The sequence below is a fragment of the Cucumis sativus genome, chromosome 1 (genome assembly GCF_000004075.3).
Source record: "Cucumis sativus cultivar 9930 chromosome 1, Cucumber_9930_V3, whole genome shotgun sequence".
Lineage (NCBI taxonomy): Eukaryota > Viridiplantae > Streptophyta > Magnoliopsida > Cucurbitales > Cucurbitaceae > Cucumis > Cucumis sativus.
The window spans coordinates 19,141,559-19,160,258 of record NC_026655.2 but is presented as its reverse complement, the minus strand read 5'-3'; the positions used below and the strand labels follow the sequence as shown (position 1 = coordinate 19,160,258).

At 32.6% G+C, this 18,700-nt stretch overlaps 2 protein-coding genes across 2 annotated transcripts; one reads left to right on the top strand and one right to left on the bottom strand.

The window, feature by feature from the left end:
- The first annotated feature begins 690 nt into the window (after positions 1 to 690).
- On the top strand, positions 691 to 12,824 carry LOC101205994 (galacturonokinase). Its single transcript, XM_004149629.2, has 14 exons — positions 691 to 1,069; positions 1,418 to 1,531; positions 1,743 to 1,814; positions 3,478 to 3,521; positions 4,298 to 4,451; positions 5,083 to 5,148; positions 6,529 to 6,608; positions 7,441 to 7,540; positions 8,707 to 8,882; positions 10,021 to 10,061; positions 10,181 to 10,209; positions 11,280 to 11,349; positions 11,474 to 11,563; positions 12,289 to 12,824. Exons 1-14 carry the CDS (start codon positions 1,037 to 1,039, stop codon positions 12,531 to 12,533), a joined length of 1,314 nt encoding a protein of 437 aa, XP_004149677.1. The 5' UTR covers positions 691 to 1,036; the 3' UTR covers positions 12,534 to 12,824.
- A 1,317-nt stretch (positions 12,825 to 14,141) lies between these two features.
- On the bottom strand, positions 14,142 to 18,525 carry LOC101206239 (sodium transporter HKT1). Its single transcript, XM_004149630.3, has 4 exons — positions 17,683 to 18,525; positions 16,600 to 16,967; positions 14,641 to 14,868; positions 14,142 to 14,555 (listed from the first exon to the last, which is right to left on the bottom strand). The coding sequence occupies exons 1-4, from the start codon at positions 18,382 to 18,384 to the stop codon at positions 14,357 to 14,359; spliced, it is 1,497 nt and encodes a 498-aa protein (XP_004149678.1). The 5' UTR covers positions 18,385 to 18,525; the 3' UTR covers positions 14,142 to 14,356.
- Between the last annotated feature and the right edge of the window lie 175 nt (positions 18,526 to 18,700).

Below are 18,700 nucleotides of genomic sequence, written 5' to 3'. Positions count from 1 at the left end.
TTTATTCATTCAACTTCTTGTATTTTGGACCCACAACTTTATAACTATCAATACTTCACAACAATATATGATCAAATACTTTGCTATGATGTGGATGAATAAAATAATATTACAATATATGATGTATAAAATAACTTGACTTTATAATGATAATTTTTGTTCTTTTAAAGTTAATTTTTATTTAATTTAGTTACATGATAACAGTAACTTTTATGATAAATAAGACATATCCAATGTATTTACAATTACTTATAAAGAAAATGCTAATATATTGTTGTCTTTGAAAATAAAAATTCAACAATAAAGTAAGGATGAGAAAGAAAACACATGCAATGTATTTACAATTTCTAATAAAGAAAATGCTAATATATTGTTTTCTTCCAAAATAAAAATTCAACATTAAACTAACAAAACAACTACGGAAAAAACTAGTTATATTCTTTCCGTCGTGGTTGACCATATGTTGTCGAGTGACCACATCCGACAACCTACTCATACACGAAACACAACTTATGATAATAATTTAGAGTGACCTTGCCACCATCCAATTGTATGTCAAAATTTTTATTAAAAGAAAGTGTAACAAAGTACTTTTACTCAAAATACTTATACTTACATTGAGCGAGTATCGTATTAGACATTTTTTAAATAGATAGATTTAAACCACATATCTTATTATTATATTCAATACTCTATCGTGGTTACATTACTTTTACCATAAACAAAAACAATGTTTCCAAGAACAACCGGCAATGGGCTAAGGACGAGCAAAATTTTACGAACCGAATCAAACCGTTCGGATGAATAGCACAACCAAACCTTCGCCCATGTTTTGGCTATGGAGAATTCGATAGCAAATTTACGAAACAAGACGTTTACTCTTCATCCGATTCTGTCGCCAACTCCATTATTATTCCTATAGATTTCTTCACCTCTACTCTTTATTCATCATTCTTCTCCTAGAATCCTTACAGATTTCTGCATTGGCTACCCTACAGAATTCGAATCGCGTCGCCAATTGTTTGCATTACAGAGCATGGGGAAGCCGTCTTGGCCATCGGAGGAAGAGGTAAATTCTTCAAGTTTGCCTTCATTTTGCAATGCGGTTCCATGTTGTTTCGGGTTTTTGTGAATATCTTTCGTATTGTTCTTGCTTGGTTTTCACTGGTTTCTGGATTACGCGTTTTGTTAAATCATATTTAGCTGGAAAACTTGAGTTGATATACTGAACGTGTTTTCTGATTTTTGATTCACCTAGTACATTTCGTATTGGATCCGTGCGTTAATGTTTTAGCTCAATGCTAGTATAGGGATCGAATGGGAGATTGTTCTCGAGTCCTGACATAAATCTCTCTCTTGTGATTCTATATTGGATCTCTCCTATTTCATTTGTAATTGAGCTGTTTGGTTGTTTTAGTTAAATGGAATCAAGACGATTGTTTCGGAAATGTCCAAGAGAAGCAAGGAGGACGTTCGCGTAGTTGTCTCTCCCTATCGCATTTGTCCACTGGGAGCTCACATTGATCATCAGGTTAGTCCAACTCGATGATATTAAAAAGTTTGAACCCTCGTCTCGTTGAAGTTCGCATTGGTGCTGTACTATTATGCAGTAAGGCCAACGACATTTTGCCTGGTTTTCATTTTTAGCTTTATACTAGTAAGTAATGGTGCTGGATTTAGAATCAGGATTTTATTTCCAAGATAACACTGAAGTTCTTTTGAACTCTCCTATTGGTTGCTAGGGTGGGAATGTTTCAGCGATGGCCATAAATAAGGGAGTGCTTTTAGGATTTGTTCCTTCCGGCGATGTTCAGGTAATGATCACGCAATCATAAACTTCTGCAGTACCTATTTGAATGACATAGTCCTGAATCTCAATTGAGAGACTAATAGCACTTCTTTAAAAAAATGTAGCATCACTACAGGATTTACAATGCCTCAAAATCAGCTACTCACATGTGGGTTGAAATCCATGTTATATTTTACTAATATTAATTTTACGAAGAAATTGTTAGGTTCTTAAGCACCTTAGTGAACCACACCCCAAAGCCAGCTATTGAGGTGGGAGAGCTTGGTCATCCCATTCTAACCAACATGGGACGGAGGTATTACCTTGGTTCTGAATAATACCCCATCATCGGCAGCTGACATGTTGACGGCTACTCCGACGGTCCGACCATACTTCATTCGGTCACACCCATCAAAACTGTAATGGTTTATATCTGCATATGGTTGTAGTTCCTAGATTCACTCAATTTTTAGGACACTTTTAGAGGGCACTGGGGCAAACATTTGGTTATTATAGTCCTAGGTTATTATAGTTTGGTTACAATGATTTGTGTTTGAGTGTAGGTTATTTTAGTTTGGGTTATAATAATATGTGTTTGAGGTTTAAACTATTTTAGTTTGAGAAGGAAATAGTAAACATTGTAGCAAAGAACAAAAAAATTGATGAATGTAAAACAATAAATCTGTAGCAAATAGTAAATACTATAGTAAATGGAGGGTTTTGAAATAGTGTTCACTGAATTGGAAAGTATAAAATAGTGTTTGCTGTAGCAAGGGGTGGTTATTGTAGTCTTAGACAGTCCTTGCCCCAAACGGCCTTAAGTGAGTTGAGGACTCATTGTTTGATTTGATAGTGGGTGAGAGCACATGATAACCAGGTTATTGATGGTTTATAGTAGCAACGTTAAGATGGCCAGGAATGCCTTTTGCTTTTGAATAGCTTTTGATGTTTCAGCTATTTAAATCTTGCATTAGCTATATTCTACCTCAAGCCAATTTAAAACCAACTTTTAGTTAATCTGATCATGCCATCTGCCTGGTCACTAATCAGGGTAAGTACTAGAAGATATTTCCTTAGATTTTAAAATTCAGCTCCTTTACTTTGTACCCAAGTGTAAAAGTGTACTACTCTAGTGTGTGCACATGATAGGGCCATCTTCGAAGGGAAACAAGAGTATGAAGAAAGTTAATGAAAGTAAAAGAAAGCAAATAGAAATTACAAAGAAACTTGAAATGTCTGTAGGTCTACTAAATTATAAAAGATACTATAACCTTATATGTGTTTCAAAAGATCTAAAGGTTTGAATCAATGATTTATCACCTTTTTGACCGGTATGAAATGATATTACAGTTGCAAGCTCCTTTTGTTTGATGGAATTTATGCACATATATATGAATGTGTGTATGTATTTATATTCACACACATTCGTCTATTTGTAAACAGGTTAAAGGACCTGCAATACTTTTACTTCTGTTTTAAATTGATGAACCATGGTTGTTATGTGTATTGCTAGTATTTTAATTTCTTGGGTTTTCAACTTCAGCTCCTAAACATTTTTGCACATGGAGATATTAATCTCTACCTTATATTTCTTCATGAATGATCGAATATGCACGAACAGCTTGCTTTATCTGGAAACCCAAGTTTCCATATGATTAGATGTAATCTAATGTTTGGAGCTCTTGTAGGTTGTACTCCGTTCAGCTCAGTTCAAAGGAGATGTTAATTTCAGGTTTAGTACACTGCTTCAAATCTTTGTGTTCTATTTCTTAAAACTCTTGTGAAAGTATGCATCAATTACCACCCTGGCAATACTTTTATTATTGGTAGGTGAAAACTGCAGGCTTTTCTTTCCTGAATTCATGTAAATAACACCACATTGCCTATAGGCTGAGATGAAATAATCCTTTACCATGCAATATCAAATGCTATCTCCTACTGCTGCTGTGATTGTGAATTGTCTGCAAAACAGCCTAAAAAGGCCAATTCATGTTGACTAGAAATAACTTAATCGCTAACTTAATGAGGCTGTCTCCAACTTGTTTGTTCCCTCTCCCTGCATTCAGTCATTCTCAAAGAAAATTTTTACTTTAGTTTGTTAGTTTCTTTTTAACTTTTTCTGCTAAGATGAACGATTTCTTCTCCTTGGACCTTATTACTTGTCTTCATTATATAACTATATCGCTTTGAGTACAAAGGGGACTAGAATTATATGTATGACAGTATGAGATTTCACTTCCTTTCCTTTTTGAAACTAGAATTGTTTCTCATTTTGTATTTTGCCCGAAACTATATATGAGAAAGCAATATCATACTTTGAAGATTTAAAATGTAGTGGGACTTAATCGTCTGTTTTTGGATTTCTTGTTGATATTGGCCTACTTTTCACAGAGGTCTGCAAATGCTTAGTTTAGTTTTCTTGCACACTGCTGCAATAAACAATCATTGACTTTTTATCAAAAAAGAAAAAAGAAAAAAAATCATTGACTTATATTGTGCAAACTGCAGAGTTGATGAAAAGCTCTATCCAAACCACTGTAGTAACAAGAAGGAAGGGACTAACGAAAATGGTCATGCTAAATTGCAAGAGGACAATAACTGGGGACGGTATGCTAGAGGAGCAGTATATGCATTACAAGAAAAAGAACATTGTCTTTCTCAGGTGAGAGACTTTTTTTTGTTTTGGAGTTTGTAACTAATTTTTGAAGAACCCAGTAAAAAAGTCATCGCCAAATAGTATATTAGATTTCACGATGTATAGTATTGCCTTTATTGAACGTTTAGTTTGTTTTAAACCAATTAACTACCGAAGTAGTCAGCTTTATAACTTGGAGACTTGGGTCATTACCTAATATTCTGGCTGCAAGTGTCAACTGGAATTTAGAATGTCTAGGGTTTACAATTATCAGAAGGTATTGTATCACTTTACCTTTAAACAATGCTCTGTTTATTCTTCATTCAGTTTCCACCAAGTTAAGTAGGATGTACGATTTTGCAAAGGGCTGTCCAGCTAAACTACAATAAAGTCCTTTTTTGTGCCTTGAAATCCTCCATCTCTCAATAATTTGTTAGTGATAAGCAATATAGGTTAGTTACATTAGAGCATTAATATAATTGCCTTGTTTGCTGGAATCCTGACTAATGAGTGGGGAATTTGTAAACATTGGGTTGGAGTGTGTATTAATAAATATAAAGTTAACTAGAACTTATTTTACTTTGAGGTGGATTTAAATAAACTTTAAAGTTGTGAGGTAGCTAAACTATGTCTCAGATCTTTTATTGCAATGTTGCAGGGAATAATAGGATATATTTATGGTTCTGATGGTCTTGACAGTTCAGGACTCAGCTCTTCTGCAGCTGTAAGTATATATATACATGAATATATTTTTCTCATGCTTTGCGTTTGTGTCTCCTTTTGCTTTCTGACAGCTGTAAAGTCGGCTGATTGTTAATAGGATTAAATTACTTCATAAAATTGATTTACCAAGACTTGAGAGAATCATTCTTTCCTGGCAAATTAGATTGACACATGATTTAGCCAAAGCGAAAGCAAGCCCTTATTTTTTTTTTGGTCATTTTTGTGGTCTCCTCTCTATATTTGAATTTTTATTCTATACAATTAACGCTGTGGTATGTGTATAAGTTTTGCTCCCTAGTCAATGTGTTCCAAACTCACAGCTTTGTTTACTTTTGCATGGAACTTTTTTTCCCTTTTTGCAAAGAGTCACTTTTGTCCTTTCCTAAGCGCAGAGTTCACAAGAGATATCATCACGTCATTTGTCTCCAATCAACTATCATTGCCGTCCCTACAGAGCTCAAATTTGGTTGTTCTAGATTTTCTGGAAGGAAGGAGAAAAGATCTTGAGCGATTAGATCAGAGTTAAAGTAGGGGTGATGACAATGATAGTTGGTTGGAGTGAAGCATTATGATAGTAGCGATGAGATTGCCAGAGAATGGGAGAAAGGAAGAAAGAGGATGCTCATCTCATAAGAAAGAAATATTAAATTATTAATTTTGGCAAATCAGCAGGTTATAATGAAAATTTATTGTCACGTTTGTCAAGTAATGGTTAAAGGAGCTTTTGACCATTTAGAATCCTTCTCAAAACCTAAAGTACCCGAATGTTGCTTGCCTCGTGGACCAAATAAACACCAACTCTAAACTTCATGACAATAAGTCTATTTTTCCCTATATTATACTATACTAGTTAAACTTTATACTTTGGGGCGAGAGTTTTTAAAAAAAAAAAAAATAAAGGTCTTATTTCATATAATATAAATTGATATACATTTGGCTAATCATTCTCACTTTGAACAAGGAAATAATTTTTTTAATTAAATATGTATGAAACATATTTTGCGGAACAAGAGACTTTTCAGTTGATTGTAATTTGCAATGATGTACGTAGTTATCTAAAACCCCTAAGTGGAGTTCACAAAAGACTACTATGTGATTTAAAATTTTAGAGTGATGGGCCCGAGTCAAAGGAATTTGGTAATATGCAAAGACGCACCACCTGAAGTCTGTTGTAAGTCTTCAATGGAAAAATTGAATATCACGTTTTTTATTGCAGGCTGTAATGTAGCTATACATTAAACTGAATTGTAAAGATAAAGTACAAAGTGGGATGTTTTCCCCCGTTTGTTCTTGGAATGTTACATTGCTAATTTTGAAGCTCATAGTGAGAGGTTTCAGTTTTAATAACGAAGTTCTAATATTTTTAGCTTATGGTTGACAGGTTGGATTGGCTTACTTGTTAGCGCTGGAAAATGCTAATAATTTAACAATATCTCCAACAGAAAATATCGAATATGATAGGTGGGTAGTTTGATTTCTAGATTATATTTCTGCCTCGTATAGTCAACTGGTCTGTCTGAGATAACAATGCTACTAGTTTACATGTTCAAATTACCATGATAACACAAATTAGTTTGGCCTGCTTCTATAAGAATGGAGCTTAACGGCAGTTATATTATTTCCACATCCCCTTCATATAGCTGTTCTATCGTGAACTATTCCATTCAGTTAACTTCAATTTTAATTCATTGAGACATAAACTTTTGATCTTCATTTAATTTTTTTCAAGTGCATCCTTCGTTTTGAAATCACCTTGGTGAGGATTGCACTGGCACAGTTTCCTATGCACCACTATTCAGCCTGCCAATTGATAATAAGTAATCTTATAAACTTTTGGTAAGGTGATAGATGAACAATTAATGTCCGAACATCTGATATGAGGCATTTTCTGGAGATTCACAAATGCGTGGGTTGATTTTACTTGGGTCAGTTTTGTATTGCATTAGAAACAGTCAGCTGCACTTCATCAAAATTGCTCAAACCATTTCTTGCAGTGATGTAGTTTTTTAGAAAAGGTTATTGGTGATACTATTTTTTTACTAAATTAAGAGATTATTATTCAATAGAGATTTTAATAAAGAGATTCATTATTGAAAGATTAACGAATCGACCCTTGAGTTGCTTCTCAAATTTACTATTAAATACCGAACATTATTTACAAATCAATATGAAATGGTTAAAATAATTATTTTCCATTAAGAAATTCAAAACGATTACCAAATGCAGCTAAATGTGAACTCTCGATGTAATTACATTCACATGTTTTTTTATGTTGTTTTTCGTTGTAATGTAGGCTAATTGAAAATGGATACTTGGGTCTGAGAAATGGCATACTGGACCAATCAGCAATATTACTTTCAAGCTATGGTTGTCTATTGCACATGAACTGCAAGGTAGTGAATTAATTATGCACTGTTGTCTTTTTGCAAATATTTTATTATGTTCTACAGAAGAATTTTATTTCATCTACCATTTTATCATTTTGAATATTTTAAGTAATAAGATTCTTTTGTGTTCGTAATATTGGCTAGGATTAGGAGACAGTTTCTGTATGTAAATTTTTAAATTACCCCTTTTGAGTTGGGCAATACGTTATTCACTCTTTTTTCGTTATCTTCATCTTCCAATTTTTTCTCTTTTGTGAGCGTGTGTGTAAACCTGCAAATTATTTGAATTTTATATTAATGTTTCTTCATATTTAAATTTTATAATAGCCAGAGTTGAGTTTTGCAATTGCTTTTCTTTTCTGTTTGATATATCCCCTTTTCTAGTTGGTTGAACAATAATAGTTATAGCATGTAGGTCGAGTTTTCCCATCGAGTTCATAAAAGTACCCTGAAATTTCTTTAAATGATATATTACTAAAATTAGGTATAAATACTACTTAACCTAATTGGGGGGAAGAATTAAGTATAACAATATGTGTATTTAAAATATAAACTATCTATACTTAATAGCCAGCGCTGTTTTCAGTGAGCGCATAAGCTTATGGAGACTGCTTTTCATGTTATTCCCTTTTGTTTATTTTTCATATGTATCTAAAGGGAAATTGTATCTTATATATAAGATAATAGCAACGTTATGGGGTGCACAATCAAAGTTAATGTAAGCATTGACCTAAAGGTTTCTTCTATAAAAGCGTACCGCTAAACAAGGAGCAACTATATTTGCGTTACAGGCTTACAACTTATATTTTTGCCCCTGGGATATTGTTCTCTTCTTTTTGGTAGCTTTCTTCCCTTCCTACGTCTAATCAGCCTTGGCAATTGTGAAACAGTCATTTAACCATTACTCTTTTTGGCTTGGATTATTCTTCACACTCAGACGTGCAAAATTATACTACTCGGGCATAATGCTTGTTTTTCCAGTAGTTTCCGGTTCTTTTCAATAATGGCAATTTGATCATATTTTTCAGAAACAAGCCTTCAATCCTTCTAGAATGTACTGGCTTTCAGTGTTTGGGTGTCTTTCTATTTCTTTCAAAATTCTGGGTTGTCACATGTTTTATCCTTTAATTATGACTGTCATTTGTCTCACAATTCTTATTTGGCATGTGAAGACTAAGGATTTCAAGCTTATCCGCCCACTCGATATGGAAAGCAGTCTAAAATCTGAGAAGCAGAAAGAATACCAAATTTTATTAGCATTTTCAGGATTGAAGCAGGCTTTGACAAATAACCCTGGATATAATCACCGCGTTGCAGAGTGTCAAGAGGCTGCAAAAATTCTTCTGAAGTAATATTTACACCCTTCTTGCTTACTGTTTTATTTTTTTTTGAAAAGGAAACAAGTCGCTTTATTCATATAAATGTAGAATGAAAGAGACTAATGCTCTTCTTGCTTACTGTTTTAGTTATTACTGATTTCATCATATCAGACATCTTCCTTCTGTGCTTTAAAACCGTTCACGTTTAAGGTCTTAAGTTCGATTAGAGTTTGGAATTATGTCTTTGAGCTTATGATGTAATATAGAATAAAGCTATGGTTAAACAGCTGTAGTTAGTTAGTAAAACAGTTTAAACAGTTAAACTGTTTAACAGTTAAGGCTGTTTCATAAACAGTTATTTCAACTAATTGTAACTACTTACAAATCCTCAAGAAATACCCCTTATCTTAGCCATAATTGGCAGAGAATTCATTTTGAGAAATTAAATTCAGACTTGAATTACATCAGCTTATATGCTTGAAGTTGGGATGGAGTATAATCACAGAAATATCTTATCGAGTTTCTATTTTAAGTGCCTCAAAATATTAATTTATATAAAAAGAGAGCTTTAGAATGACGGAGGAAATTAAATTGGAAAACATAAAATGGACTGACTGCAGTATTTTAAGCAACTCTCTTTGACTAAGTAGAAAAGGAGAGCTTGGGTTGGGGTTGTAATGCAGTGTAGTTTGAGAATCAGACAATCTAGTACAAGATCGCAGCTGAAAAACTGATCTAAAGGCGAGTCTGGCGAGAATATTGGAAAATTAACAAGAGAAATATGTATTTGAAAGGGAATCTTGTACTACAAGGAGAAGCTATAAGACCAAGGGAAGTACTGGCTCAGTTTTGGGGTAACACTTGTGAATTCATTACCTATTGTAGATAACGTCTAGATATGTATAAATAGGTCGTGCCTTACAAAGACAAGAATTTGAGATCTAAACTTATTAGGGATTTCTTCTCTTTTTCTTGAGAATACCTTCTCATGTAGGGTGGGGACAATCCAAACGTAGAACCTCTTAAAGGAAGTTAGGATGATTTAGCCACTAAGCTATTTTTATGCTGGCTTTTCTCTCTTTTTTGCATTTTAAATGAGCATTATATGAAATTTGTTGCTTCTTAATGGACAAAATGGATTTATTATGCGTCCTTTTCATTCTATAGTGCATCTGGAAATTCTCATATGGAGCCACTCCTTTGTAATGGTTAGTATTTCTGCTGACCTTGTAAAGTTTGCCTTTTTTTTTTCTGTATTGGTTATTTTTTAATCCTCGTTTGATGACTTTGATTCTTATCTCCGTTCTGAATTTTATCTTCTTATCAGTTGATCAGGAAGCTTATAAAGCTCATAAGGTAATGCCATTTAACATTAATGAAAGCGATAATCAGTCTTATCATCTTCCTTCTACAACCAAAATTTCTGCATTGGTGAATGTTTGTATGATAAGGAACTATATTAAAGTCAAATAGTAAGCTTCAAAGTTATGCCTACCATTATGCATATAAATTTTTAATTGATTTGTTCATGCATTATTGCTCTGGCCTCCCTGGATTTGCTAAAGTTACGAACCCTGAAAAACTGTAAAATAGAATTAATGTACACAGCTATACTATAGTACCGTCGTGTAAAACTACTAGCAAATTATCATCTTTAAAATCTAGTTGTTGGAGGTGATGCGATCAGGGAAAGAAAAAATTCCTGTTCCAAACGTTATGCTTTTTGAGGAAACTTGGCTTAAAGATTATAAAAGAATCGTATTGGATTGGAAGACTTTCTTGTAGATCCTTAGGCATGGGCTTCTCTTCCTCGGCCAATAGGCTGTCCTTATAAGTTACTGTTTTCTATAAAAAGAAAAAAGAGACTAAAATTAGCATACTCGGTGCACTCTATTGTAAAAATATATGTTATGGGTAGAGATGATGTTCAATACAGTTATCTATTATCTCCCTCACTCTATCAATAGGAATTCAAACAATTCTCTCTATATTCTACCTTATGAGATGAAATGCATCAAGGATGTAAAGGTCTGCTGGTTTCAGTGAGGTTAAAACTGTGACTTAAAACTGCCTAAGGTAGCATTACCGCTTCAATTACTTATTTTAACCTCGATCAGTTTTCATTGTTTCTTCTGCCATATTTTTTCAGTACCAGCCATCAATTTCTTTTTGTTTCATTTTATTACATGGTCCTATACCAGGTTTACAGCAAATATCAATGAATCTTATAAAGTTGATTTGATTTCTATTATTTCGTGTATTTAATCAATTTTTGATGTATTCCAATTTCCAACAATTCTACCAACTCTACCTTACATCCTTGTCTGTAATGAAGTCAAGCAATATTAGCAAAACTGCCGACAATTTTGTACTTTATTTTTGTCACTCTTTCTTGAATTTCACCTCGTTTGGATTTTCCTGTACAGTCCCAGCTAGAACCAAACTTGGCAAAAAGAGCAGAGCATTATTTCTCAGAAAACACGCGAGTTTTACAAGGTACTCTTTCATAGACGTTATTTCTTCTTTTCCTTTATTCGAGTACCAGCTTTTCCCCCCTCAGTTTTATAACTGTAGTCATGTTGAGGACTTGAACAGAATTATAATATAATGGTAACTTTAGGACTCGAAGCCTGGGCTTCAGGAAGGTTGGAAGACTTTGGAAAACTCATAGCGGATTCTGGACGAAGTTCAATTGTAAACTACGAATGTGGTATGCCCTGACTTTCTTATATCAATTACTTTACTTGGGCAAGCTATGTATGCGTGAAAGTTCTAGTTAGTGCTAACTGCATAATAAAGACTATTATATCATGTCTCTCTCTCTCTCTCTCCCTATCTCTCGTCAACAAATATTTATTATCTCTTATCCCTTGCATCACGAGCATTCCACTTATGGTTCCAGGCATCCAACTTACTAGGTTGGGATAAAGACATGTTTGGTATATAATTTAGATTATATTTTATGTTTTTAGATTCACTAAATTGAATCAAATGGATTCAACAAATATCAGTTTGACATACATGTTTTTGAAATCTGTTTGTTGGATTATATGATTCAATTTCAATGAAAGGAAATTTCGAAACTAGTCATTTATGGTTTAAAATTATAGTAGCAAATTCATTTGAAAAGGTTTTAAATTGGGATCCAATTTTTAATTTACTAGCAAACACATTCAAAACACGAACACACCACAACCTTGTTTTTCATTGAATACCTTATTTTCAAGTTTTTGTTTGCACCCTAAATTTCAGATTTTCCTTTTGGATTTGGTATACTAAAGTATAGTGATGGCATAGTTCTTGTTTGAACGTCACAAACAATTACATGGGTTTGTTGCTAGAATACACGATTTTCTCAGATTTACTTTGAGCTGAAAAATTATGTCATCAGCAACAAATTGTAAACACCATATATGATTTCCTAATTCCTTGCAGGTGCGGAGCCACTTGTTCAATTATATGAGATCCTCTTGAGAGCACCTGGAGTATGTGGAGCACGGTTCAGCGGTGCTGGCTTTAGAGGTTGTTGTCTCGCTTTGGTAGACGTAGAGTATGCCACCGAAGCTGCAGAATTTGTGCGGACAGAGTATATGAAGGTGCAGCCAGAGTTAGCAGCACAGATAAACCCAAAGACAGCCGTGATGATTTGTGAACCGGGCCATTGTGCTCATATCATTTGAGGTACATCCTACGTACCATTTCTCCAGCATTACAATTGGTTTCATTCTTCCCATACCACACATTGCATTTTTGTCATTTCTTGTTTGTTCTATATATTTGTCACTCTATATCATTGATTCATGGACGTTTCACATTCAAGGAGGAAGCATCTTGTAAATACTATTTTTTTAACATTGTACTGTACTTGTACTTGTACATGTTATATTCTTTTACTAAAACAAGTGCATGCTTGGAAATGCACTTGATTATAGAAATTAGGAATAAAGTATTGGGAGATACCAAGATTTGAATGATTGCTCTTGACAGAAAGGTTAAAAGAGATGTAAAATCGATACATCTTATCTTACCATCTTAAAAGAAAGGGTGAGAAAGTTAAAATTAGGGTGAAGATTTGATCAATGACAAAGTCAAGATTAGGCAAAAAGGATAATGGTAAAGATGAGACAGAAGAAGGATGAGAATTTGTTTGGATTTTGGCAATGAAATGAAAGTGAGGCTTGTTCTTCAAAAACCAACATAGATTGGTCTTAAAGAGAGGGAATTGAATCTCATCATTTTAGCACTAGACGTTTTTATGCCTTGTTTTGACAATGATTTAGCAATGAATTGTGACACCTCTAACTTTGATTCAAACGGGCTTTGGCATACAAAAATATACGTATAAAAAAATTCGTGGTTAGTACTCATCCACAGTTGCATCTTTTTCCTCACTTTCGGTGTTGAGAAAAATAATAATATCCAGATTCTCCACGGCATGCTAGCCTTTTTTTTAAAAAAAAAATTATTTATTCAAGTCTATTTTCTCCCATAATTTTAGGTTCAACAAAGGTTGAATTTTAGCCAACTTTAAAGAGTGAAACAAGTTTTTAGAAGAGATGATTGTAAATAGTAAAACTATTCAAAATATTTTATAAAATATAGTAAAATTTTAGATTTTATCGACAATAGATATTGATAAACTTCTATCCATATCTATCTACTAGATGATATCCGAAATTCTATTATATTCGGTAAATATTTTGGGTGATTATGCTACATTTGAAAAAGTTCATTATTTTTAAAAAAATTTGTTTGATTTTTTAAAATAATCAAACTAATTGTGATTAAGATTATTGGTGAAAAATATGTTCATAGGCTGAATCTTAAAAAGAAAAAAAAGGAAAATTAGAAACCAAATAGTTACTGAATCTAATCTAACTAATGGTGATTAAGATTAAAATTGAATCCTCACATCTTAAGGAATGGTTATAGTTCCTCAAATACGTAATACTTTTGCTCTTTTAAATTCTCATTAAAATTCTTAACTTTTAAATTTCAAATTGTGATAACAATGTCGTCTTATTTCGTATGTTTATTCTTTTTAATAAAGAAAAATGGAAATACATCATTTTTAGTATCAAGTTGGGGTGAAATATTTGAACTAAAAAACTCTGTCTCCAAGTAGGCAAAATGGAATGACATTTAATAAAAAAAATTTGTTATTTGTAATTTAAAATTTAAAATAAAAAAATCTTATGGAAATTTATTTTTAACTCGAACAATACTTCATCCAAAGTTGAACAATGTGGAGTGGAGATTTGTTTAGAAGAAACTTTAGAGAAACAAAGTATACAATACCTTAACCAAAGTTGCCAAATTGTTATACGGTACACACAATGTAATTAATTACCTTATAGTTTCAATCAACTTGGTATAAAAGCAAGACTTGCCCTTACATTATATTACAGCATAAAGAAGTCTCGTCTGGTAATAACCTAAATACAACATATAACATTTATTATATATGTGTGTGTGTATATATATAATAAAGCTAGGGTAATTGTTATGATAATTTCCAAGCTTTACCAGTATGCATAGTAAAACTTTTCATTCTTCCAAAAATCATGACAAGAATAAGAATGAATTTTCCCTTTGAACTCCACCTTCCAGCAAATCCATACCATGCATCTTTGCAAGAGCTATCAACTTTAATTTGTCTTTTGCAGCTATACCCACTTGAGAATCCAACATTTCCATATGCACTGCCATATTCAACATTATATATAAATGAATATATAAAACCTTTTTGTTCCTACAGTTGACTTATAATTTGAATTTTGAAGTTACCTGATGACTTCAATGGTGATGTTGAGGAGAGTAAAGTTAAGAGGATCATCTCTTAATTTTTGCTTCTCAGTGATGCATATGAGAATGATAAAAATGGCCAAATAAGAGAGCTGTGAGAATGTGAATAATTCCACTAAGTATTGTCTTCTGTTCTTCCCATCAGTCATTATTGAAGCTCTCTCTTTGTTGTTCCTTATGGGTAAAAAAGTTGTGTATGGTGGGAGATACCTAAAAACCATAATCATATGTAAATTTCAAAGAAAAAGCTAATAATTTAAGCATCCCCAACTTGTAAATATGAAATGTTATTTGTTTTAAAGTCATATTTATTTATATTTACAAAAATCACTCATATGAATATGACATAAATTTCAATATCTAAGTGGGTTTCATAAAGAACATATTCAAAACTACTCAAAGTTGGTCACTTTCATTTACCAAATACCCATTATCTCCACCCTCAATCAAATATTTTCTATCATCCTTTTACCTGAGAATTTTATTTCAACCACTAGCTTTCAATTCCTATTTTATCAACAAGATTCAATTCTAAATTTGGTTCCTTGAAAAAAAAGTTAAAATTTAGATCATATAATTTCAAAACTTAGAATTTAGACTTTATGACATAAACCCTTCAAGATTGAATTAAACTTCTAAACTTATGAATTGGGATATAATTACTTTAACTCTCACGTCAAGTCTTTTTTATTGCATATCATTCACAAAATTTTTGAGGTCAATAATGACATTACAACACTAAGATAGTGGAATAAGAATAAATATCTTCATGACTTTAGTAATATAAATGATGCAAAAGAATTTAAAGCCAATAGCAAAAAAAAAAAAAAAAAACTCATATATATATACATATAAATAAACATTAACCACAGCTAAAATGGAGGAAATTTTTTTTTTAGAAAAAATTATTCGTAACTATATTCTTAAGTATTTTAATATTGAAAACTTAACTGTCCACTAGTATTGGGTGAGTAAGTGACACATGTAATATATATATAGTTATAAGATTCTACATAGATATGCATGCCAATAAAGTATATATATTGTTTCTATAGTCAGATTGTGACATATTAAAAAAAAGAAAAAAAAACTTACACTAAGAATTTTATCTTTATATATTATTTTGAGGGTACGCAAAAAGTAAGTAACCTTTTATTATAAATTATAAACTCACTAGCCTAGTTATTAAAAAATTTAGGATTACTTTTACATAATAGGTTCATGTTCTTTTTTTTTTTTAATTCAAATCTCTTCGTTCTAAAAGTTCTTTTAAAATAAAAATCGATTCTTATAAGAAAATTATATTTATCTAAATAAAAACGTGACAATTTTAGAAGAAACGGAGAACAAAGTGAATTAAAATATTTATAAAATATATCAAAAGTTTAGATTAATTTTATGATGAATTGACATCAATAAACTTTATTTTTAGACGCGATAAAATTTTATTAGGATTTATCTTTAATAGAAATTAAAATTTTGTTATAATTGGTAAATATTTTTACTAGTTTGCTATTTACGATAATTTTCCAAGATTAGTAAGCTTTCCCGTAAAATTCAAGTGGAGTAGGGAGTTCCTTTTTTAAATTTGAAATGTTAGTCACTTAAATTTTGTACTATCCCTGATAAAAATCACTTTGAAATTTGCATTCCAAATGATGTGATTTTGAACTTGAAACAAAATTGATATCTCATCCTCCTAAAATCACTTCGGTATGTTTTTTGATGATAGTTTTGAAATATCTAAAAGTATTTTTGTCACATTTTTCTCATATTCCAGATCAATACAATATTTAATTATATACTTTTTAAACCTATTTTCTTTATAATATGTGTTAAGTGATTGATTTCAAGTAAAAATATAACTTTAACAATTTCAAAATTCATTTAACACACGCAAGAAGAAGCAAAGCAATAGAACGAAAGGAAAGCAAAACTCACATCATGACAACAAAAACAACCAAGATTGCCTGCGAGATGACTGAGATATCGACGATGGATTCTCCGGTATGTCTTGAGTTAGTGACCTGAAAAAGTGAGGCCACAAACTTCTGGTAGGGATTCAAGCCATCCCAAATTCCGTCGGAGTTGTTCCATTCCAATGAGCAAAATATAATCAATTGAAACACTATGAATCCTGCCACTGTCACAGCCAGAAACCCGCAATGGAGCCCTGGCAAGAGATGGGAATACCCCATCTTTGACTCGTTCTTTAATATGTATCTCCACTCCTTCTTCCCCGACACCTTCGCCACTGCCATTATCACCAACCGGAGACCCACTGGATATAAACAACCTCCCAACAATACCTTTTCAAGAATAAATGAATAAACTATTTATCGTAAAGTTTAAACAACGTTGTATTATAAGTCAATTCATTATAATTTTATCTAATTCTTTTGAGTAATACTTTCCATTGTATACATTTTAATTTTAAGAGAAAAACGTTAAAATAGTTTTTTTAAAAGAATAAAGTTTGTATACTCCAAAATTACGTACACCATATTCTTTTAAAAGTGAAACACCGGAGATTAATCAAGTTGATGATCACTCAACTTAATATTAATGAAGTTTTTATGGGATATGATGATTTAGTGTGTTAGTGCTCGTATATATCATCATTTTTGTTATATTTATTTCTAGATTGATAGTTAAATTTTGATTTACTTACTACCATACATATAATAATTTTTAACTTTTAATCTTATGTTATTTAATAGATTTTTTAAATTTTTTATTTTTTTTAAGATTTTTTAATTGAGTGGGTTTGAGTTGTACATTGAGTTCTAAGATGTGAATAAGATGCATCTAAGATGCTGCACCTGTTGAGTTCTACATTGCAAACATACTTGAATTATTTTTAGAAAAGAAGAATAAGTTTGGCTCGTGATTTTCCCGAAGAATGATTGGACGAGTTTGAGAGATGGAAACAAATAATAGTTGTTACGTTAACACATCCAATTCTTTTTTTGAAAAACAATCAATTTAAATTTTGGATCTAATAGAACATTAAACTTTTGATACCTGTGGTATGAGGATGAGCAAAAGGCCGGAGTTGTTGTTGAAAGCGATCATATTTTCGTTAGTAGGTATGAACCCACAGTTGGTAAAAGTAGAAACCGTACTAAAAATTGAAAAAGTAAAGAAATTGATGCCTTTGCTTTCAAGCACTTGCTTTGCATGAGGTACCACAATAATGTATATAAAAATGAGAAAAGAACCAAGAACATTCGTCGCCAAAAGATACCCAATTATCGTATGACCCAAAACCTTCGAACATGATCTTGAGATACTCAACTCATCAATGGTGACCATCGTGGATGACGACGTCCCATTTTCTTCCATCTCAATGGACCGAACCGAATCGACATGGTTTTCTTCGTTCAAATATTTGAACCGACGAGAGAGTTGGAACGCGACGGCGGAGACGAAAACTTCACCGCCGAGGAACATGAGGGTGGTGATGATGAGAAGTTGGAAGTTGGAAAAGACTTCCATTTCAACGACAGACATGCTCGATACTGAAACAGCAGAGACAGAGGTGAAGAAAAGGTTGAGGTCATTTGGGGAGGAGGAGGTTCTAGTTTGGGTGAGCTTTAGAGCTCCAAAGCCAAAGAGTGAGATGGTTATGAAATAGGAGAGATGAGACAAGAAGGGGTTGGCGGGTGGCAACGGCAAGCGAAGAGACGGCGGAGATCGGAGGAAGTAGAGAGGTATGTTCTTCATGGTGGAAGATGTGTGTGGCCGGCCAGGGGGAAGAGATCGATTTGAAGGAAGAAGGAGAGTGGAGTGAAGGGGATTATAAAGAAGTGAGGAAATTGTAGTATTTGATCCTCAAGGAATGTGATTTGTGTGGTTGGGTTAAGAGTTGCAAAGATCATTTGAAAAATATTTTGGGTTTGTGTGATTTTGAATTATTCTTACCATTTTGGGAAGAAAATTTAGTGGGGAGGCCGCCGCCAACCCCATTAAACCACCACTTAACTTCCTTAACCACGTAGTTATTCATATGGTTTGAAGAAAAAACGATGAATGGAAGCAT